Source organism: Dermacentor variabilis, chromosome 5 (genome assembly GCF_050947875.1).
Source record: "Dermacentor variabilis isolate Ectoservices chromosome 5, ASM5094787v1, whole genome shotgun sequence".
Lineage (NCBI taxonomy): Eukaryota > Metazoa > Arthropoda > Arachnida > Ixodida > Ixodidae > Dermacentor > Dermacentor variabilis.
In genome coordinates, this window is record NC_134572.1 from 51,826,745 (window position 1) to 51,850,387 (window position 23,643).

The 23,643-nt window shown below is 45.2% G+C and overlaps 1 protein-coding gene across 2 annotated transcripts in view; it reads left to right on the plus strand.

The window, feature by feature from the left end:
- Positions 1-23,643, plus strand: part of LOC142582597 (thrombospondin type-1 domain-containing protein 7B-like) — a 290,129-nt gene that overhangs the window by 139,532 nt on the left and 126,954 nt on the right. For both annotated transcript variants that reach the window (XM_075692478.1, XM_075692477.1), the window contains exon 26: positions 10,791-11,183. In XM_075692478.1, the coding sequence (XP_075548593.1) occupies positions 10,791-11,183 (393 nt within the window). The remainder of the gene's footprint in view (positions 1-10,790; positions 11,184-23,643) is intronic.

The following is a 23,643-nucleotide window of genomic DNA, read 5'->3' on the forward strand; positions in this document are numbered from 1 at the left end:
TTCTTTTTGCCATATCCAGTCTCATTACTTTGCGGACAAACCATGTATATACGCAGGTGATGGTCCATGATGATAATGATTATCATCATAATAAGGTGACGGTGGTGGTGGTGGTGGTAATGATGATGATGTTGATGACTATACGGATGATGAAAATTATGAGGATATGGCTATCTTAGCTGATAAAAGAAATGAAACGAACGCAAAATAACCTTCGTCCTCTGGTTTCAATGAGCTAAAGGATCAGATGGTTTCCTTAAAGATCCGCCGCGAATTCAAATCCCCAATGATGCAGCAAAACGTGGCGGACGCCTAGGGACGGTGAATGGATTATCTCTAAGTATGGCTTATAAGTATAGCGTAGTTGGGCCCGCGCCAGCCCTATGAAGCAAGAGGCATTGGATTATATACACTGGCCTACACCAGTGGAGTAGAATTTTGTGTCATTCCTTAGCTTCATTTTTACTGCCAGGAATAAAAAATCCTTTTAACCCCACTTCATCTGCATTTTGGAACCAAAAATGCCCCACGCGAGTGGCGGGATTACGTGGCCGAAGAAAACCCTGGCGGAGCTTGGATTAAGCATTTTATGTTAGCTGATTCGCGTGTGTAAAGCGCTTACAATGAAAGCATATTATCTGGGTCTTTAAGTTTGCACTTTTTCTACTTCATTTCTAATACGCGTGCTACTAAATATTTGGAAAAAAAAGACGCTGCACAAACAGAAGCGAAACATCAGTGATAAAGAGCACTCCTCAATGCGTTACGCTGTTGAGCGTAAGCCACCTGTGCGCAATATTCCACGGGAAAAAAAATAAATATAGAGAACATATGCTCTCTTAGTGCTTTCGCGCATGCTTCTTTGCCATTGTTACTGACAGCTTGCCTTCAGAATGAACACGAGGAACAAAATTCCATTGGCCTGAAGCTCCCAGAGCTCTGTCGAGCCGCACTGTATACTTGCAGTTGTGTGGCCAGATGCTGTGTTGCGCCACGCAACTCGGTAAAGATTCCCAGCGTAGAAGAGCACCGAGATCTGTTGCTAAGTTAGGTAGCTCAACCGGCGCAACCTCAAATGCCACTGGAGCTTCAGGTGCTCCGAAGTATTATGTAAGGCTTCCTTTCCTTGCGTTTCATCTTCTTTATGCGCTTCTAGGAATACCTAAGTGTCCCAACAAAAGAAATTTGAGATCATATCTTAAGCAGCGAAAACGAAAAGAAAAAAGCTAATATTTTACTGTGTGCTGCTGGCGCTTGAAGTCTCTCGTTTCTGCAACTTTTTGTTTTCATGGGGGAATGGCGACGAAATGCAACCTTATAAAGTGAAACAGGATGTGATGGTAGCGACGCCGTGTTTTCGCAAGATTCGTAGCATTATTTCTGTTGAGCTAGAACAGAAGCAGATGCATCACTGATTCCTGTCTTTGGCACTTTTACCTACTGTGTCTCTAATCATACCCAGCAGACTTTCAACGCTCAACAGGCTTGATCAAGCCGCTTAGACAGGAAAAAGCGAACGGAAACTGCGCAGTGGTGAATGCGTGGGCTTACTGAGTGGGTTGGCTTAGTGAGTGGGCGTCCTAAGGGCTTTTTCATTGCTTATGGTTTGAGTGCTGATGGCTCCGCTGCAGCTTAATTCTTGTGCGCTGACAGTAGCCTTGCTCTTGTCTATATTGAGGGATACATTTATGGTGTCCGTGACGGGAGATCCCTCCACTCTTTACAAACAGCATCATTATCTTATTTTTTCTAAAGGAAAGCTGTCGTTACCTACCTATTGGAAGAGCGTTTGATATTCGACGGCTTAGTAGATTTTCTTATAGTACTTATATTTGACCTACCGCATTCTTTCGCCATTTGATCAGTCGTCACGCCATTTTTACCTATTCCCCCAGGTTTGTGCCATTGTGACACAGCGGGTATAAACGCTTTAAATGTGTTTATATATGTGTTGTACTTCACAGTGCATACACATCTCACGACTCTTGTTCTTCCGACAAATGTCACACATCGCCGTCGTCTTAAAACGAGAGCTAACAGCTACGTGCGACGAGTCTGCGCACGTGTCACATCCGCTACTGCTGCTACTTCGCTAACTCAAAGAAGCTTCGCATCCCCATGAGATCACTTAGATTACAACAATGCGTCGGATCCACGTTTTCCTTTTTTTTTTTTTTTGAGTTGACGAAGAAGTGCTGTGAAGTTGCGAAGAAGAAGTGTGAAGAGAAATGCTTCGTATCACTGACGTGTGTCGACCATCATCCGGTGGAGCGGGCTTATGCAGTTGGAAGAGGAGCGAGATGCAGCTTTGGAGACTAAGCGCTTACTGTCGGTTCCGCTGGTCTAAATGCAACGCCATGCGCCGCGGTAAGACGGCGTCAAAGCAAAAAAATTTCGATGGTAAGAAATAGTAGAACGAGAAGAGCGCATAGACCTACGTAGCAGTGAATCTATTAGCTCGAAGCTTTTAGAACAAGCACACACAGTGGCGTAGCTAGGTCGTCTGGCACCCGGGGCCCATAGGTCTTCTGTCACCCCCCTCTCCGGGTGTAGCTGGCGGAAATAGGGGTGTCTTTAGACGCATATGACACCCCCCCCCCCCCCCCTCTCTGGCCCCTTGCGCCCGGGGCGCACGGCCCCCCGGCCCCCCCTGTTGCTACGCCACTGAGCACACACAATTAAAGTGAATAGAACGACGCAGAACGCTGCAAGTTACATTTTTGTGGTGGCGTAAATAGACTCTAAGTGCTTTATCGCGCCGGCGACTCGCAGACGTCACGTGACCGAGCTGGTCGCAAATAGTGACAAATGGTCGCTTTGGTCACAAAGCGACGGTTTTGGTTCAGTCCAGCGACTGAAGTCCCAACCCTATAATGAACCAATCAGTGGTGCATGAAGAGGATTCTGCATACGCTGACGCTTATTGAACGTGGCGATGTGGCTGGGAGCAGACGCGAATAGCATCAATCGCGAGAAAATTATGCGAGACGAACGGCAGGCCGTATTGTCAGTGTGAACATGGTCGCCTTAGTGACAAGACATGGTCGGTGGTGCGACGGCTGTCCATCACCTGTGTGAATAAGCCCAAATAATGCGCTGCTGTGCTTGTGCGACACTATGAAGTGTCATAATAAGATAGCGGTGTACTTTTAATGATCTTGAAGGGGGAGATTCCAGTGCGCGTACCTGTGATATGAAGCCGCAATTATTCCAGAATCGTGTGACCGTACAAATTTCCTAAGCCTACAGGCAAGGTCTACCTTTGGGAAGAAACTGGGTTCTGTGCCACAGTTTGCTTATCGTGGAAGCCACGGCAGGCCCTAATGCGCAAAGTAGAATGCCCCGTTGTGAGCTTGTGTATTTAAAAACAACATGCAGCTACTGTTTAAAGGCGCGACTTGTCATCATCATTGAATAATAATCGACGAAGTTGTTACTGCGCTAAAAAATGAAAAAGCTCGCCCAACAAAGAAAACCGTAAATATAAGCTTGTCAGCTTATCGCGTTTAAGTGAGCGAGGACGCTTTTGTCATAAACATACTGACATTAGCTATATTCCCGTAATGGTTCCACTACAATAATTGCGGAAAAGCTTTTTTTTTACTAAATTCCCATATTTGCCGCTGTTATTAATAAATAAATAAATAAATAAATAAATAAATAAATAAATAAATAAATAAATAAATAAATATGAAATACATAATGAGGCAGCTGGAGGAGAGTTTTAGACATTCGCAGCTATACAGCACGAGCGATTATTGGAAGAAATCTTGTGCATCATTCGTAATAAATTCGGCTCTAATATTTTTTTTTTCTGTCGGTAACATTTTATGATTTGTTGATATATCTGATGCTCTTGACGCCTCTAGTGCCTCCAGCAGTAAAGATAACAAAGAAAACATGACAATAGGTCCATAAAGAGCTGCTCGAAGATCCATCTTCCTGAAGAGTGCGTTTCTTTTTCTTTTTAAAGACATATTTTGGTCCTATATTAACCTAAGCTGCCTCAATAACTGCATCAGAATTCAGTCGCAGTGTCTATCCACCCGGGCTTATAAAGCGCATCCACACACAGATAATCCTGTTTTAATTAAGTGCGAGCAGTGTTGATGACTTGACTACACTGGTTCTTCCCGTCTGATAAGGGTAGTGTGAGTGCCGATAATTAAAACTCAGTTAACCTGGCGCTGAGTTTTAGAAGCCGCGGAAGCGCAATACGTGGTGGGAAAATTCCCGGCGACACGTGTGTACATAGGCGCTGTTATTAGCTGTTAATTATGGGAACCATTTAGTGCCGACGTGTGAACGCCTCGCGTATTATTGTAAAGTGACAGAAAACCGCCCACAAAGTGCCGCGAGATACTGATGGAAATGAGAACACCGTGATTTCGTAGCGATAAAATCGGTTATGCTCTTCGCGGCTCGCGTATAAATTATAATTTTGAATTGCCACAGAAAGGGACGCTAAATAAGGCTATATATAGAGCTGGACGCTGGCCACTTGGCCGCAGACTACTGTACGTAAATCCACTCTTGTTGAGTACACCTTACGTATTGTTTAAAATCGCGGCCTTTAAGTTAAATAGGCGTTTGCGCCTTATTATTTATTGCGACGTGAAGAATGTTCACGCTGCCCGAGCGGCGTTGCCTTCGCGGCAACGAGTGGAACGGCAAAAGCGTAGCGTCCCTCATTGCATGGCGGAGCGCATCAGCACTTCTGTGCGCGTGCAGATTTGTTAGTGGTGAGTATACTCCGATTTCTGTGGTCTCCCTTTAAGATACGAAATATCGTTGAGTAACTGTGCCTTAAATTGGCTGCCCGTTCTACGTGAATATCATTACTTCACATATCCTACCATTTGCTACCCGTCGATGCGAACAGGAAAAGGCAATGACAAGAGGTCGCCGGTAGCACACACTGCTATATATGCTGACGCCCTATGTGCGCATGATTGCGCCTTGGACTACCTGCCATCGCAGAAGCATCATTACATAAAACGAAGATGCCTAAGAAGCACAGTAGGAAGTTCTTGAGGGCTGCTTGGTTCAAACTTGAAGGGAGGTTAAAACGGCGCGCAGTAACGAGGACACAACGCGCCACTAGCGCAGTGGTACGGTTGTGCACTTATTTCGCTGTCCTCGTTAGTTCGCTCAGTTTTAACCTCCCTTTAAGAGGCACAGCTGTTTTGTCTTTGTGTGCACCGGCAAACACATGGAAAAAAGAACTTTTTTATTGTATTGATTTTCGTTCGTTTGCTGAAGCAGAGCGACCCGCTTACGTATATATCAGCTGGGTATAGAGTGACTCCTTGTGTATGCCATTTGATTAATTCGCATGATCCCAAAAGAGTAATATGAACCACATGAACATCGGCTTCATGAACAATATATTCATTTCTTACAGCTAAGGTCGGCGTGCAACGTAGGCGTACAATTGCCATTGCGCTCACTCACCACTTTTCTGGCATGTTTCCTGTGCTAGACTCCACAAACACGATGGCGAATGTAGATTGGAAAATTCCGATAGAAAAAATTACCGCACCGTTTCCCAAGTTACCACTGCAGGATCGGACATAAGGCGGTGCACGGGTTAGCTAGGCTAACCCGCCCTCGGCCGCATTTCGATGGGGGCGAAATGCAAAAAACACCCGTGTATACTTAGATTTAAGTGCGCATTAAAGCATACAGGGTGGTCAAAATTAACAAGGAGTCACCCATTACGGTGTGCCTCATAACTATATTGTAGTGTTGGCATGTAAAACCGAGGAAATGATATTAAAATAGTTATTACGTCATGATACGTCAAATTGCGAGCCGACCCCTGAAAAAGGGCAGTTCATAAAAGGTAAGCCAACCCCGACGATAGTGCAGTCTAAAATTGTGGGCTGATCCCGAAGACAGGGCAGTCAAATGAGTCCGAAGCTCCTACTACTGTCTTCACGCAACGGGTGATGCGAACAAGTGTGGTGCGCAGTGACTGCGCAGGCCCTATCTCCCTTCAACTCGCTCAGGAAAACATTGTCTTTCATCGACTTCAACTGGAGGTTGAATTGTCCTTTCCGCGTTTTCTTTTTCTTCCATTTTTTTTTTTTAGAGCGTGACCTGTTGGTTAAAGCACTGGGCTGTTGTACACGATGGCAGCACGCATACCTCTCTTGGCCCAAAGGCGTCCAGCTGTTTGAAATACATGGCGAGTGCGCCACGTGGTACTTTCTAATTTTCACTCCCTGTGACAGCTCGCGCTTTGAGGTGCCGCGTTAGACTACACTGTGTCAGGGACAGGCCCACTTTTTCATGTACTTTCCACGTAATAGTTTATGATACGTATAATTTGTGCGCCACTGTACCAACTTCAGGATCGCTCAAGTTAATGATGTTTTAACACGTCTTCGATCGAGTACAAATGTCATCGTCATTTTAAGATACATTACATGATATAGTCACAAGTAATTACGATTGTATAGCACGTAGTTGCTTGTGAGGTCAAAATCCGCGTTTATTTGACCTACGCTTGTCCACTACCTAAGCGAAACACAACAATCATTATGTAGTAGGCTCCCGTCGAACCGTCGTGCAAATCATACCGCTATAGAAATAGTGAATTTGCTGCCGTACGATAGCCTTCGATGTGGTCGTCCCCATGCTGATATCCCTCCTGGTCTACACACACAAACGAATTTTACACAAACATGTTGGTTCCTTGGTAAGGGTACGCGGAATCTCAAACAACGCTGGATAGCAAGGAACCTGCAAAATACATCGCACAACAGCAATTGCCACAGTGCGTGATATCCGCCTTTTTTTTTTTGTAGAAATGATAAATGGAAATGAAAGTGGACGAAAAGACAGCTTGCCATAGGTGGGGACTAAAGCCACACTTTTCGCTTTGCGCGCCTGATTCTCTAATTATTTACCTACCGTCACATCGTTTTCCCATCGTCTTTCTTGGGCAGTCTTGTATGTGTGCCCTGTAGGTGTTAGCGGGCCACAACTCGTGAGCGTGGCTGCGAATGTAGAACATCCTACTAACAGCAGGTGGCACATAGTGTGCGAGCTTAGGAGCAGGCGACTAGCAAACAAACCAGTGTATGCCACCTCAATCACGGCATCGAGAGTTCGAATATCGAGACCGTCGCTAAGCAATAAACAAGAACCACAAGGGGGAATCGAGGAGGCCAGCCTTTTTGTCTAATTTCCAATCACACGAAGCCGACGCCAATGATGCCAAGTAAAGCAAGTATAGGGGAAATTAACTCGACACAACTCACTGATGTTTTCTTCTTTGTACATCTCCGCGGGTCTACTTTTGTGGCCTAGAAGATAATGACTAAAATCTTACTACGTTCGAACGGATTTATTCAGGTGTTGCCCAGCCTTTCCAGCAAGGTTCTAATTCCCAACTTAGCCATTAGGAGAGAACTTTAAAAGTCATTTAATTTTGTTAATTAGGGCAAGTGAAATAGAAAACACAGACAGCAGGAGGAGGCACCTGGTGGAACTGTAAAAGCTCTTCTGACGACTCAGTGCCTTCCGCTATTTTTTTAATTGACTTGGACTTGTGTGCAAGGAGCTGGAAACCGGCGTACAGTACGTGACCATAGAACAGACAGGGTTCTGAGGGACGTTACCTTCTCTTTTTGTTATTGTTTTAAGCTGGTTGCGCCCGGCTCCACCTTCTGAAAGGTTTTATCTCTGTCTTCACCAACGTCGCCTCAAAGTGACACTCGCTTCGCTGCGAAACACAGAGTAGACGCGGTATCTCTAAGGAGGCGATGCACTTAGTCCAGGGCCTTGGTGTAGCGAATCGTTGCTTATCTATTTTTTTTTATTTCTCTCTGTCTCTTTTATTTGAGTCCGTTTCCCCCCAGAGGGGTTTAACCGTCGCCGTCTTTCGGTTTAAATTGGCGCTTGTACTCCACGTGCACGACGACTCGACGCGTTCGCTTTCAACTGACCGCTTGCGGATGTGGCCATACTTGGATCTGTCGCGCGCGTGAGAGTTCTTCCACGAGTCGAGACGAACTTGTTGACACGGCACGTGTCGAGTTAGCCCCTTTACAAATGAATTTTGATTGCTCGGCTATATTTATTATGAGTGCCGTTCACACGGCGCTGCGTCTTCAATGCGGGCCTACAGCTTTTGCTGTGTCCCAGTTAAAGTGACATGTAGCTACAAGATGACAAATGCCCTGGACGCCAGTTCATGCAGAAGTAATGCACTTAGAAATGCTGCAGCATCTTTTGCGCTTGTTTTTTTATCCTCATCTCTTACCTCTGATTTTATCATATCGCTTGCATGTCACTTCGCTTTAGCCATTTTTAAGGGACTGCAGGGATGTGCGGAAAAACCTGACGCGTTCTTGTGGAAGCAAGAACCAGAAAAAATTATGTGCGTTCGTCAGAGGTACTCGCCACCTCTGAACCCCATCAATGACATAATAAAGTTATATATATATATATATATAAATATATATATATATATATATATATATATATATATATATATATATATCCTTGCGCCCTGTAGTTAGAGCCATGGGCGATCCATTAGATAGAGACCCTTTACCTACACAAAACAAAACCCTATAACCAAGGGCACTGAGGAGTATGTGCACAATAGGAAGTTTTCGACCGAAGTTTGTTCTTTTGATGCTTAATAGTGGTTTTAAAATTGCTTCGTTCTCACTTTTCTCTCTCACACACACAAACACACTTTGTGTGTGTGTGTGTGTGTGTGTGTGTGTGTGTGTGTGTGTGTGTGTGTGTGTGTGTGTGTGTGTGTGTGTGTGTGTGTGTGTGTGTGTGTGTGTGTGTGTGTGTGTGTGTGCGTGCGTGCGTGCGTGCGTGCGTGCGTGCGTGCGTGCGTGCGTGCGTGCGTGCAAGAGACCGAAGGGGAGGGTCATTGCTTTATTTACGAGGGGATGCTTAACTGCACTCACTCAGCGTGGTAGTCCAGTGTCTGTGTCGTTGAGCTGCTGGTTCGATGGCGGTCGTGGCGGCTGCACTTATCTGGGGGTGAAACGCAAAAGCACTAGCGTACTTAGATTTAGGTGAAAATTAAGGAACCCCAGTTGGTCCTACTTAGTCCGGGTGCACCCACTACAGCGTATCTCATAATCAGATCGTGGGTTTGACACGTAACACCACAGAATTTAATTTAAAAATTTTGCATCACCCACTCAAATCTCCAAACCTCTTTTTTTTCGTTTGTTACATTGCTTTATTTTTATCATCATGTCAAACGTGGTAGCGCTGTCAATAAAGCTGCCGTTTGTAGCAGTGCTCGGTACGCTCAATTTAGGTGAAGCCCCAGTTTGTACGCAAAGGGTTAAATTTTCGCTAAGCTTAGCCACTTCCCATATTTTGCTTTTCTCCTTGACACCTCTTCACAAGAATGGCAAAAACAAATGGCCCTCACAAGTATCTACAGCGCGACTATAAAGGGATACGCTTTTATTTCTGTGCTACCTATCAGTCCCATCGGATGACAATCTACACTGTCAAAATGTTTACACCCGTAAGGGTGATTTCTAGGTACACCATTACCGTAAGTTCCTTACAAAAGTTGATAGAGGCCGACAACCGAGCTCTAACTAGGCGTGCAATGACAAAAGACGTTAAAACTATGTTATCATTCGGACAGCCTTGGGCGAACAGAAATATCCGACAAAACAATTTCACAGGGAGAGATGTGAAACCTCCCTGTCGGATATTTCTGTGCGACCAAGGTTGTAAGGATGTTTACATAGTATTGAACTATGTCTTTTGTCATCGCACGTCTAGTTACAGCTCCGTCGCCGTCCTCTATAAATTTTTGTAATGCCCTAACGGCAAGGATGTTACCAGTGCGGCAAGAAAACACCCTGAAGGGTGTAACCATGTTTACGGTGTACGTATTTCGTTTTCTTGTGAAACATCTGTAGTCCTCGAAAGCGTGGGAACAACAATAAGAAAGGAAAAAGAAAACACATGGGCAGAGACCAGAAATACATCACATGAGCGTTCACTAGTCTAACCAGGAAAGTTGCGTATGGTAGCCGCACTTAGACTGCGCAAATGCTTTAGCGATTAGATTAGGCAATTGGCGACATGACAATGGTTTATTTTACGCTTGCCTTCTTTAATTCATTCGTTCTGTTCTCTTGCATTCTTTCCTTTCTTCCTGATTTCGTAGCGTTTTCACAATCTGACAGCGTGGTGTCAGATTATCAACACTATATACACCGCCATGTCTTTGCTAGCTGTTCCGAGAATATAGGTTCCATAAAAACGGGTGGTTTTCCACATGTGGCAAACCACGTGTAGTGTGGATCCTGTCCTCGGAACAGCTTGCAAAGACGGGACGCAAAGAAGCTAAATACAAGACAGCGCTGACTATCACCTCAATTTTCATTGGAGAAAAGACGGATAGCTCCATACCAAATTTGGTGGCCCCACCAAATTGAATATCATGCTATATCTTTTTCATTCAGTGAAAATTTAGATGCTAGTCAGCGCTGTCTTTCCCTTTGCTTCTTCACGTCCCATCCTTGTCAGCTGTGTTGAGAATGAACCAAACACAAACTCGTGGCAACTTTCAATACTATTGTCTCCGCTCTCGTTCCTCGCACTGTTTCCACGCTGTTTCCACGCTTTTTACATAAGACGAACTAAGTGTCCCAACATTGCACCCTTTAGCAGCCGTCTTCGACGAACGCTAAAGTTGACTCCTCTTTCTCGATCCCTCAACGACCCCCCCCCCCTTCTTCCCCGTCTTCCCCGTCCCTTCCCTCGGCTGCTCCCGGGTTCAGGCGCGGGATGCGCGGGCCGCCCTCGCCCCTGCGTGCCGGGCTGCCCCGCCGGGGCGCGCTGCGATGCCCTGACGGGCCAGTGCTCCTGCCTGCGCGGAACGGTGCCAGTGTTTGTCGGGCCAGAGGACGGCGCGCCGCTCTCGTCTCAGCCGCAGCGTGAGACCGAGTCCTCGCCTTCGGCAGCCGGTGGCGCCAGTGGCGCTGGTGGTGGCGGTGGTGGTGTTGTCGTCCTCGGTCGTGGTGCCTCCTCTTCCGCCGGTGCTGGAGCCGCTGGTGGCAGCACGCTGCTGGCCCGCTGCGAGCCCATCCGAACCACGATGGACGGCGCTGGACACGCCGCCGACAACCACACGGCCGCCGCGGCCGGGGACATCCTGCTCAAGTACTACCCGGGTGAGTTTGTCGCACGAAAAGGACACGTGACGTGTGGCTTTCTTTTCTTTCTTTTTTTTATCTTCACGTTTACCTATAGCGAAGCGTCGAATTCGAGAGTAACCGCTGTAACGAAGTGCAGAGCGATCGTTCCGCTGAAAGGGCGCCGGTGTGTATATTTGCACTGCCATGTTGGGAGACGTAATCCTCAAGTACTTCCTGGATGAGTGTGATGTGTAGCGTGATAACGACGCTCCGTCTCGCTAAATGATGGCTTTAACAAAATTTCGCATGTCTGCTGAGCGGAAGGGACGGTATTGTAGATTTGTTCTTCGGCGCCCTGGAAAGTCTTGTTAATGCTACAGCTGAGTCAACTTACAACCTTTTAAAGCCATTTGCGGCTTCTTATGGTTTAACGCCCGGATTTTACAGCAGGAAGCCAGCTTGTAGACCAGACATTGCGCGTGAACGGGTGTAACTAAGTTGGTTTAAGAGTGTTTATGGTTGTAATACTGTGACACTCAGTTCTTTTTTTTTTTTTTTTGCTCATGGAGGGTTACACCGACAGTAAGATGTTACTCTTTATAGTATTATTTTTTGAGTCCTTTTTCTTCCCCGCACACTTCTGTCACGCTGCGACTTCGATTGCATTTCAACTCTTTGCTAGCCGAGTGGCGTCAACGTCGGACGTGTCTCAATTTGCGCTTTAATACGGCGTAATGTTACGCGTTCGCGTAACAGTGGAATAATATATGTATCAGAAATGTTTGGCAGCTGATCGACGCGGATTCATTAGTAGCGAAATGACATTCGAAAATTTAGGTTATAGTAATAATATTATTGCGCCTTTTAACTTTTAGAACCCTTAAATATGAATAAGCTGATTTATGACAATAAAACAGAAAGCACAACTCAGGAAATTCCCGTGGCGACGAGAACTCGTAATTGGTATTTATGAAATGATGGCCCTTCGAAGAAACCAATGTTTATTATATAGTAATGAGCACCTGGGGGACTACACCACGTCTTCCTTAAATTGCAAAAAAAAAAGAGGAAAAAAAGACACGTTTGCGAACGAAACGTGATGCTAAGTTTTGTTGATCGCTTTCGTCCATCGTAAGCGTAAATTTTACTAGAGCTTTACTACAACAAAGGCCGCGTAGTTGCGATAACATAATTAGTTGGTCTATAGTTAAAAAAATGTTGTACAACTTTTTATTTCTAATGAAGGCTGTAGAAGACTGAGAACGAGTGAAAACAATAGCCCCAAAATCTTCTGCTTCTCCAATATTAAAGGGAGATGCTATGAATTTTCCCGTTCGGTGGGGCAAATAATAGTTAGTGCCCCAAAGGGTTTAGAAACGTTGCCATTGGGATCAGTAAATAATAATCAGCGTTGTTAATAAATTTTGATATCGCTCGGCCCTCTCGTGAACTGCTGCTTCGCTCATTTCCATCAGTAGAAACGTACACTTGCCGCCTGTTGAAGGCAACAAAAAATCGGCAGTTTTAGTTGTTGCTTCGAGGTTTCTCGTTGTAATTCCTTACTTGCCAACGCTAGCGATTTCATCGTGTGTGCTTCACTGACTCTAAATCATGGACATTATGCGGTACAATGTGGCGTCGTGTGTTTGCTTCATTATATTGTGCCGACCACATTACAAATGACGCCGGAATTCAAAAATGCTCGTGTACCGAGCGTTAGGTGCCATTCGGAGCAGCGCAGCTGGTCAAAATTAAGTCTGAGCCCTCCAAGAACGGTTTTCTTCATTGCGCTATAGTGTCTTTTGTACATAAATCCCCCTAATTTAATTGGTAATATTGAGGACAAAGTTAGTCCCCACATCCGGATAGCATCTCTCTCTCTCTCTCTCTATCACTGATTCATATATTTATTTATTCTGAGTATCTTTTTTTCTGACCTTTGATTTTGGACTTCTGTGTTTGTTTAATTAGGCGACGTTCCCCAAAGAGCTTTGACCTTTCACGGAGTGCAGCTCGTGTTTCGCCTACAGCTTCTAAAAGTGTCATTATGGGCGCATTCTTATAACAGACGCGAGCCGTTTTAAGCATAATTAAGTATATGAGAGAGTGTGATTAATTACCGCACTCGCCAGCTTTAGTACGTATGTCGGACAGCGCCCCCCCCCCCCCCATCTAAGAAAATTTTTTTTCGAATGTGATAAAAATAGAGAACTTTATATTATATTCACGTCGAGCCTGGAGTTGAAAGAAAGGTCTAGTGCTTGGTAAAAACACACGAGAAGACTGGTTCCTCGACCTTAGTCCATATGCGTATGCCTGAAGTTATTTTTCGCAATTTTTTCATTCCGGAAACATTTGCGCGGAGGGGTCGTACTTTGCTAGAATTCTCTTTTTTGTTATACAGGGTGCTTTCCTTTTTCATTTTTATTAGCTGCCCCAAGTTTGTCAGAGCTTGCCTGTAACAGACAGCATAATTCTAACCCTTAATCTAAATCACTCGATGAGGCGGCCATTACTTTTACGAGGACTCAAAATGTTCAAGTGAGTGAGTAACGTAATTACGCTAATTAACGTTTTTAAATAATTATATTACGCCGCATATTTCAATCTGCGAATTACAGCCGCTGAGTTCACACGGCGTATTCACTTCGAATCAATTCTTACGCTAGCTAACTTTTTGAATAATTATCTTACGCCACACATTTCAATCTGCGAATTGTAGCCGCTGAGTTCGCTCGGCGTATCCACTTGGAACCAATTCTCTGGACAGCAGCAGTTCCGGGATATTAATTTTCGAAGTGTCTGTCGAAATGCATTGGTGTTCCAGTTACATTTGTGCTTGTATGCAAAAAACAGTGGTTTCTCACAGAAGTAACTGGAACGCCAATGCATTTCGCCAGATACATTAAACACCGACATCTCGGAACTGGTGCAGTCCGGATAATTCGTTCCAAGTGGATAAGTCGTGTGAACTCAGCAGCTAAAACTCGCAGATTGAAATATGTGGCGTAAGGTAATCAATGAGAAAGTTAATTAGTGTCGTCATGTTAATTATTTAATTGGACATTTTGACTTCTCGTAGATGCAATGGCCATCTCCTTGAGTAATTTACATCAAGGGTTGGAATTGTGCTATCTAGCCATGGGCAATATTTTAAAAAATTTGGTTCAGCTAAAATTAAAAAGAAAAAAAAAACCTGTGCCGCCCTCCCTAATAGGTTCGCGCAAAACAGCGCCGGAATCAAGTTTCCCGCAAGAATTGCCAGGGGGAACCCTAGTGCTAACTGTATCCGGGAGTTGCGAGCATGGTGCTTCAGCCAGCAAACGAATGATGAGCAGTACGTATAGATTGGCTCTAAGCCTTTTCTATATACGGCCTCAAGCGGCTTTGTGACTTGACAGATTGTTCACTTTCAACGAAATATTGCGTTACAAAACGCAACGATTGGCAGTGTGCGCAGATTTATTATTGCCTTTAGGTGCTCTGAAAACTGCGATCGCTCGGGAATTTCCAGATATAAATCACACTTAATAATGCCGGGGGAACGTCTAAAGCCACAAATTTGAAGATTATACAAACGTGTCGTTGGTAGATAGATACTAAAAGAGCCGTGGCCCGCTATCATCACCGTTACCACGCCGGCCACTGTCATCAACGGGAGAGCTAATAACGAGCGCACGAGACCTGGAATGCATGCCTTATCTTGTGGCTCTGTGAGATTTAGCACGTTCTAGTAGTGTAATGAGATATCTGTCGAATCGCCACGTAATCCGTCCCTTTCCTCGGATGCGGGACGCAATGCTTGTACTACCCATAGTCGCGATGGTAGCCTAACGACCGCATCGCCAACAAACTTCCCTCCAGTAAGTTTTGCCGGAATACGCTGTAAGCCCAAACACCGGGCGCAAAGTGAATGATTCGTATTGGTGCAAAAGAATCCTTACGAATACGCGTGCACGTTACGTCTCGCAGTGGTTTAGTCGATGCAAAAATTGTTTCGGCAGCTCTAGATAGCACCGATCTTGTCGCGACGAAATTTTCGGAAATAAATGCGCTGGCCTTTTCTTTTTTTTCTTTATTTTGTGCAGAATCGTGTTGCTTGATAGCATAGTAACTGAATACTGCCCTGGCGAAAGCCATTCTTTCCAAGCATTTGGCCCAACTATACTTGCTTTATATCTATAGCGAAATGCTCAATACGTTTTTCTTGCGGCTCTTTTCAGTGCCAATATGAAATCCCTTTCGTGGTATCTTAAATGAAAATAGGCTCAAATTATAAGAGAGGTACTCGTATTACGGCTCCATGCCGTCATTCTTCGAGTGAATGGACTCGGATAATTAACGCTTGTTGAAGTCTCAGGTATAAAGGAGGTCCCTCTCAATGTCTCTTTTTTTTTTTACTGAAGTTTGCGAACCTGAAATTTACAACCTTGCGAAAGAAAAGCGCTAACAAAATTCCTGTTCTGCACAGACAAAAATAAGTTACACTTGCCGCTTGTCTTCACACCGCGCTCGGTGCTATCTACTATATTTTTCCATAATTAGTAAAGCACTACAAAACATTTTATTGCACCATGTAGGCATGCCAGTGCATGCCGAGTTTTTTTATACATTAACACGAATCATTTTAACAGACACCTGAGTGTATAAAGAGCGCTCGGTTTATCTTATAGATTCATCGCAGTCAGGGGGCATGATCTAATCGTTGATAACTTTTCTTTTTTTCTTGTCAAATCTTTGTGGCAAGAAAACATGATGACACAGATGCGTCATACGACACGAATACTGCGTTAAATAAGTTTTAATGGCTACTGTTGTCCACTTTTCATGTCAGATATCTCAGTGCTCACCGGGTGGTCAGAATTAATTCGCAGTTATCCATTACTTTATTGCTGATTTTGAGCTGGGTGTCATGTAAAACGAAATATATTACAGCCTTAAAGGGCATCTCCGACGATCTTTTACTCATGTCAAGGTAATGGCATTCTTAGATTCCCGAGACTCCCCTGTCACGCGTCTGGTTGCAGAAGTGTACCACAAATTTGAATATAATCTTAAATGAGCAACAAATTCACCGCGATTACGATACTCCTTAATGCGATATTTGAGCGCAGCTGCACACGTTTTTTTCATTTTTTGGTATGTTAGCTGGCGCGGACAATCTGTCTCGTGTGGCACGTTTCAAACGCAACGAAATGTGGCACGACTGCATCGCTTATCGTGTCACGTGGGTGCGATTCGCAACAGCCGCTGGAGACTGACCTCCACTCATGCAGCGCTTTGTTTCCATACATGCCCTGAGGCGCCATATCGTAGCCATTGTCGCCGCAAACCCCGTCGGGCGCGGCTCTACGCTTTTATTCACGATTTCGCCATACCCTCTTCCACCGATTTCCTCCTCGCGCTCTCTTCGCTATTGGCGTCTTTCATCCGCGCTCCGCGTTCGCTCTTTCATCATTTTGCTGTTACCGTTTGCTCGGTTACAAGAATGACAAGGGACGACGACACCGCCAGCCGCAGGTACGGGCGCCTAAGAGCTGCACGGTAAAAGGCGCGAAACCGAAACTTGACCGAGCAGCCGAGCGAACATTTTAATGTTACGTCACGAACGGCACACCAGCGGGGAAGGCGTGGAAGGCATGCCGGTCGCGCCAGCGCGGAGATAAAAAGTGTTGAAGAGCAGACGCTCAGTTGATCAGTGACAGCGCCGGACCATTGGCCAATGTCTTCGGGTCGGGTGACAATGTCGGCTGCACCAGCTCTTTGAAGCTGTCAAACAGTGACTGCTGCCATTCCGCTGAATTGAATGGCCATGAATCACCTTTCGCATTCCATTCGTCACGACGAGAGCCAGCGCCCAGCGCAACACATCACGCTGCAATGACCAAGGTTGAATACATGCTGCTTGTTATTCGAGGTGTTTTACCCCGTTACAGGGAATCGTTTCGCATACTATTTGTAAAATGTCGTCGAGCGCTGCCTTCTACATTTGCATGTCAATTTATAGAGCGCATATTTTTCCGGAAGAATGGCGTTGAGTGTCCAAAGCACTGGCCGGTGCATTTCCTTGCATCGGCGTGGTATAGCGACCGCTCGTCGTTCGCTTGAAATTTAATGCAAGCCGTGGGTCATTGACATCAAATAATGTCACAACACAGCAAAGCACGCAGGTTTTGTACGCTTAAGCACTTTCGTTCGCATAATTCTTAGTCACTCTGGTATGAGCGTCCGGTCAATATCGAAAACAGCCAGCGGTAGCACGCGTTCTTATTATGCCTACTTGTCATTCTTCGTACTCTTTTCATGTACACAATTAATGTGTTCCATAAAGCAGACACAGATTAAGAATTTGCGCATATTATCGTTCACTTAGAGAATGCGTAGTCTGTTCGCAGAAACGCCGATGGTTGTACAACACCGTTGGCAATTGACCGGGGCAATTGTTTAGACTGCTGTATCAAAGCTAGGGGCCTCCGCTTGTTGCCTATTTGGTATTAGAGGCAAACAGTGCATATCGGCAGCCAAATAACGAGTTAGCGTAACAATACATAAATATGCACCCATATGCATAGTCACACTTAATTTATGGAGGTACCAGCGAGCGTGACTGGTACCCTTCGAGAACAGCAACGTACCGATGTTGATGGTGCTCCGTACCGTCGCTTCTCGCTTTTTGCGTTTGCACTGTACGAAATGAAGAATATAGCCTCTTTCAAATCCGTATAGTAAAAAATGAACTATAAAAACACTTTGCTTCATCTTAATGGCATAATTAGCTTCAAGTCGGTCGCTCAGGTCCGCTGGTATATAGTATACGCACGAACTCGGCGACTGATAAGCCTGGCCTCGACTGAACGGGATCTACATCGCCTCATGCTGCGTGTGTGGCTGGCGAGGGCTGAAGTTCCTGCAGCGAACAACGCAACTACAATGGCGGCCCATCGCTTGCCTGTCCAGACAGTCCGCAACTTCTCGCGACAGAGACTGTCCACGCCGCACACTACAGCTCACGGTCGCCGGCTCCTGGACGCTGTGTTTTGTCATCCATTGCCAGCGTGCTCTGCGTATGCAGCCTTTTACGTCATAACACAACATTGCCAGTAGCTGAGCAGCAGGCAAGGCAGGTGATAGGAGGGAGCTAAGAAAACTAATTTGAAAAAAAAAATCTGCGTAACTCTAAAACCTGATTTTCGGAGGACATGACGGAAGTGTGCGAAGGAACGGCTTTCGTTGACATCCGCTGACATAGAAAAATCGTCGAAGTTGCCCATTAAGGGCAAACGATTGAGCCGTGGGACAAAACGGCATCTTTCAGGTTGTAAAATTATTTGAATGTGTGTCCACTTTCTGGACAACTCGGAAAGGTGGTGAGCAACTAAAAGGGCGATGGCAGCCGTGGTGTTCCCATTTAGTACCTCGCGCTATGGCGGCAAACTGCAGTAAGCTGAATTCTTCGGAAGATAAATTCGTTGTTCGCCGAGTTTCTCTCGCGAGAGAGACCCGTTCGCAATTACGCGCTGATCGGGCGAACGCTGCCAAGTGCCGTGCTGACGCCGCACTCCAAAGCTGTCCGAACCACCAACGCGCGCAACGATGGATGATTAAGGTTGGGCGAAGCATAAGCTGGCAGCGAAGTTGAATGCGGCAAGAGGACGTTTGCGGTTAAACGTCATTATATTCCACGCTTTGTATGGGTGACAACGTTATGGTCGAAAGTGGAGGGACCTGTTCTGAGAGTTCTAAAGGACGATGCCACTACTTCAACACTGCGGAAAGATTATGCAGAAAACGGCTAGGACTTTTTAAGCTGCTGACTGATGGATTCCACAGGGAAGCAAGCGCTACAGGAAAGAGAACACACTCAGTGAGCGCTGAGATAAAACAAACTTCGTTCACGTGCTCAAATCATATAGGAGTACCGTAAATTAATTATACAAGGCTCGTGAGTCGTTATAAACACTTTCCCTCTTTATGTTACATTGTACTGCTCAGTTTCTCCACGTGCACAACGTTTGTTCCAAAAGCCTCGCTGTTTATTTTGCATTAGGGCCCTAGAGGAAGCTCCAAGTTGAAAATTACTTATTCTTCGTGTCACGAAAGAGCTGTACACCATGTATGCAGTATTTCTTTTGCAATGCTCACATATTGCACACATATTGGAATGCTCGTATATGCATGTACCGCTTCGAAACTCTCGCCTCTTCACGTGGAAGGACGCTTACAGCGAAGTGCGAGCGCCTTCCCAACGCAGCGCTTAGCTCGCGTGTCCCATCTATGTGCTGTTTTTTTTTATTCGTACAACACACCTACAAGAAAGACATTGTTAATTCTAGCTTTACTTCGATGTTTTTAAATTAAATGTAGCAAGTAGACATAGAGTGAAAGTAACAAACTGATTTTTCAGCAGCACATGTACAGTTCAGGCACTCTCTTGTAATTTGGAGCCGTTCTAATGAAAGCATTATAGCGAACTTGTTCATTCTGTATACGACACTTGCTAAGAGACATGGTAGTTTCACTTGGATAGTTGACAAGAGCATTCGAAGTCATTGTTTAGATTTCCTTCTTTTTACCTTAAAACGCTCCATAGCAGGCCAAATTGTAGTTTTTTCACCAGTAATGCTGCTTTGTTAAGAGTTAAGCATTTTTACTAACGCCGCAGTTATATCCTGAATTGTGTACCATAGAATAAAAAAAAGTTATTGTGTTTGTCATACCCAACAAAATTCTATAGACACATATTGCGAAAAGCCTTATAAGAGTTTTTTTTTAATTGTCACCCGGTTCCTTACCAATTTATAAAACTAATTACTTGATCACGTGGCGTTGGTGTGCGTTCACAACAGCACCTACGCGCATGTGAACAGAAAGTTATTTCGCCAATGTGTTCCGATAAAGGCATCCCCTCTTTCCACAAACACATAGATACAGGTTTAAAATTACGTGGCGTGCCATAGCCTTTATCCTTCAATTTTTATTGCCGTGTCATCTGGCAACATTTGGAAATGCACCACACATTAATTTTTCGTAGTCTATGATGATGCGGCGGTATGTTCGCATAAATCGTCGTTGGTTTGCTTGAATACCGCTGGAAATAAAATAGTTACTCTTGGCATATAGTACCTGTTTGAATCTAGCTTTCTGTTACACCAGTGCATTTTAAGTGATTGTTTTAGTTTTGCAAGGAATGAAATCCGATATCCACGAGGATTGGACACCGATTCTGAGGAGGACGCACGCAAAGCTGCGCATTTGTTTTTCCTGTAGTGAAACGCCAGCCATTCACTTTGATAGATTATTCTCTGGGCCAAAACGCCGGTTAGGACAGTGCTGAGAAACCATTAAGCGACAGAGCCTCTATGGAGCGATACATGTTAGATGAAGATCAAGACAGCACGCATGATAAATATTTGAAAGTTGTCTGTCTGCATTCGCTGATATCTGTTCAGTCAAGGGCAAGAGACAATGCAGTACGGCCGATTCACCACTGAGCAATAGATAGTACCAGTTTCTCTTGGAAAAAAATAATGGCATCAATGGCAATGACAGGCCACGTAATTTTAAACCTGTATTTATGTGTTTATGGAAAGAGGGGATGACTTTATCGGAACGCATTGGCGAAATGGCTTTCTGTTCACATCCTCTCTGCACTCGGTAAAGTTTCCACATGGTCATCTAGAATATTGTTTTTCTTATTTAGTACAGACCAATTTAGAGGCTTCGAAAACATTAAAGTAGGCGTTTCAAAGGACTGCAGGTGTCAAAAGGGCGGAATCATAACAATGGCCTACCATCTCAAGCATTGCTTACCAATTAAACGGCAGCTCGCTGCTATTCCTGCCCAGTTTGTAATGACAAAAACTTCAATAAATAGCTTCACAGCTGTATATATACTATGTGTGATTGTGGGGAATACGAAGAATAAACATACTCATCCCAGACAGAATCACCCAAAATGGGCCCACGCTCGACTACTATATCGAAGTACGCAAAACTGCTTAGGCAAGTTACGAAGTATATGCGCCCGAAAAGGAAGCCGCTGATAAAGCTCAGATAAAAAAAAACCTTTGTCGTTGAGTTTCAACAGTTCTTCACAAGCTTTATAAGAGATAATTTTTCCATACCGGTGCTTGTGGAAACACTTTCGAGTGTCAGTACTTCTATAATCGCCCCTTATTCGTATCCCGTGCCCCGAAACTCGGAAGCGGTCAGTTTACTTGGGACGCTAATGAAGCACGAAGAAAATTTCAGATGCGGGAAAACTTGTCATTACTTCGAGTCTGTTCACGTGGAAAGAGAGCTGAGAGCTCAAGCGTAAAAATGATCAAAATCGGCTGAACTTAGACGTACCTAGTTCTTAGGTCTCTTAGCTAATTACCAGCCAGATGATGAGAAAAAAAAGAACAAAGCAAGGAGAAGTAAAATATTGATCGTGCGATAAAAGCTTTTTTTTTCGTGTACATTAGGCAACGTCAGGAGACGTGACGAGCGCCGGTGGATCTCTCTGGCGACTGCAACACGACTTTCAGTTAGTCGCGCCGTAGAAGTAGAGAACAAGGTGAAAAGGCAAAGGCAGCAAACGTCGGCAATCTTCTTTCTTGTTTTACTCGAATGCTTCATTAGGGCGTCAGGCGGAGGGCCTGGTTAGAATGCGGACGGCAGCAAATTGGAATGCGCCCAGCGCAGCAGCTTTGGGGGTTCTTGCGAACTGTAGACGACTTTCGCACAGTGTTGGAATGCCGGAGTAAGAATTGTGGCCCCGAGGCTGCTATCTGAATTGAGGCATCCACGAGGCCCCGGGAGTGGTCGTTAGAGCGCGCACTTCACTGTGGAAAGAACTTTGGGCTTTCTTCAAGCCGTTTCAATTCGTAACAAAGCAAAGTTGGACCTCGGTTTGCTGTAGTCATTTTGGTAGCAACGTAAAAAAAAGGAAAGCTCGACATTAAACTCAGGTATTGAGGAAGGAGAGGAAAGGATAAGGCTGGGGATGTAAGCTTTCAAGAAAACATATGTATCACTGAAAGGTTCTGATGAGGCTCACAGACCTTTAAGCGTATATAAAGGTAAAGAAAAACGTAGTGACCACGGACGAAAAAGCACGGCCTCATAGTCTGAGAAGCCTTCAATTTAGATGTTTAGTTCCTGCACGTCTTCATAGTTCTGACAGTGCTTTTTCAAACGCTTTTCTCTCGAAATGAAGGTGTAATTTCGACCACTTAGATTTAGTTAACACGAACCCAAAGCACACCTCGAAATTAGGCGCAGCAGGAGTCGCGAAGTGCGTCCGCTATCTTGTGCTAAACATGCGACATGGCCACTAAACCGCGGAGGTGCGTATTTCACAAAAATAGACGGAGCCGGAGTAATCAGGTGACTACGAGGTTATCAAACCACCTTAGAGCAACGGCTTGCGTAATACTGAGATGTTTTCCTTTCTCTACTCCGTAGCAGTACAGGTGTCCATGTGGGACAAACAGCACTTCGAATGCCATGCAGCTAATACGGTTAAAGAACGCTGCGTTGCGTATGCGTTAAGGTTAGTGGTGTCCTCTTCTGGAGAGATATTTATCTCTTCAGGAGAAAAAAGAACACTTTTTTTTAATCCATATGTTGATATGCGGCAGAGTCATCTTATTCATTATAGCTCATCGTTATGCTCTGCACGTTATACACGATTTGGGTTCTTAAATTGTGAGGCCTTCTTAGTACGTGGTATGAGTCGCCGCAATAGCCTCGATGGCTCACTCCACTGAATTTTCATTTTCACGTCTCCTAACGTCGAGAACGCTTCCATCACTCCTGATGATGATGACGTACAGCGTTTAATGGCACAAGGACCTAATATGGCTAAAGAGCGCCAGTGCATCGCTCCTCAAGCAGCCGTTCGTGCACGTATGCAAACGAACTCCCAGCATTCGCCTGGCTGATGCGTTTGACGTCAATGTGGCCGATCAGATGCAACTCGCATAAAAGGCTTTCACGCACAGTGAAGCGTCTGGTCAACAAAAGGCCTGCGCGCAACCTTGCGAGCAGTCGCGCTGTAAACCAGCTGATATACGGCGGACGAAAGCCGTTTATGTGATTACGCTCCCGAGAGACTGTTACAGTTTACTCAGCGGTAGTGCCCGCCATGGTTGCTCAGTGGCTATGGTGTTAGGCTGCTGAGCACGAGGTCGCGGGATCGAATCACGGTCACGGCGGCCGCATTTCGATGGGGGCGAAAGCAACCGCGTACTTAGATTTAGGTGCACGTTAAACAACCCCAGGTGGTCCAAATTTCCGGAGTGCCCCACTACGGCGTGCCTCATAATCAGAAAGTGGTTTTGGCACGTAAAACCCCATGATTTTCTTTTTCAACTCAGGGGTAGTGCGTCCACCCACTTTTTCTCGTCGCGTTTGTTTCCGTAGCCTTGGCTTGCGCACGAAAATCAGCGCGGCAAAAAGAATTGACGGGGACTATGACCGAGCAACATGATCTAAAATGTACGCCCCTTGA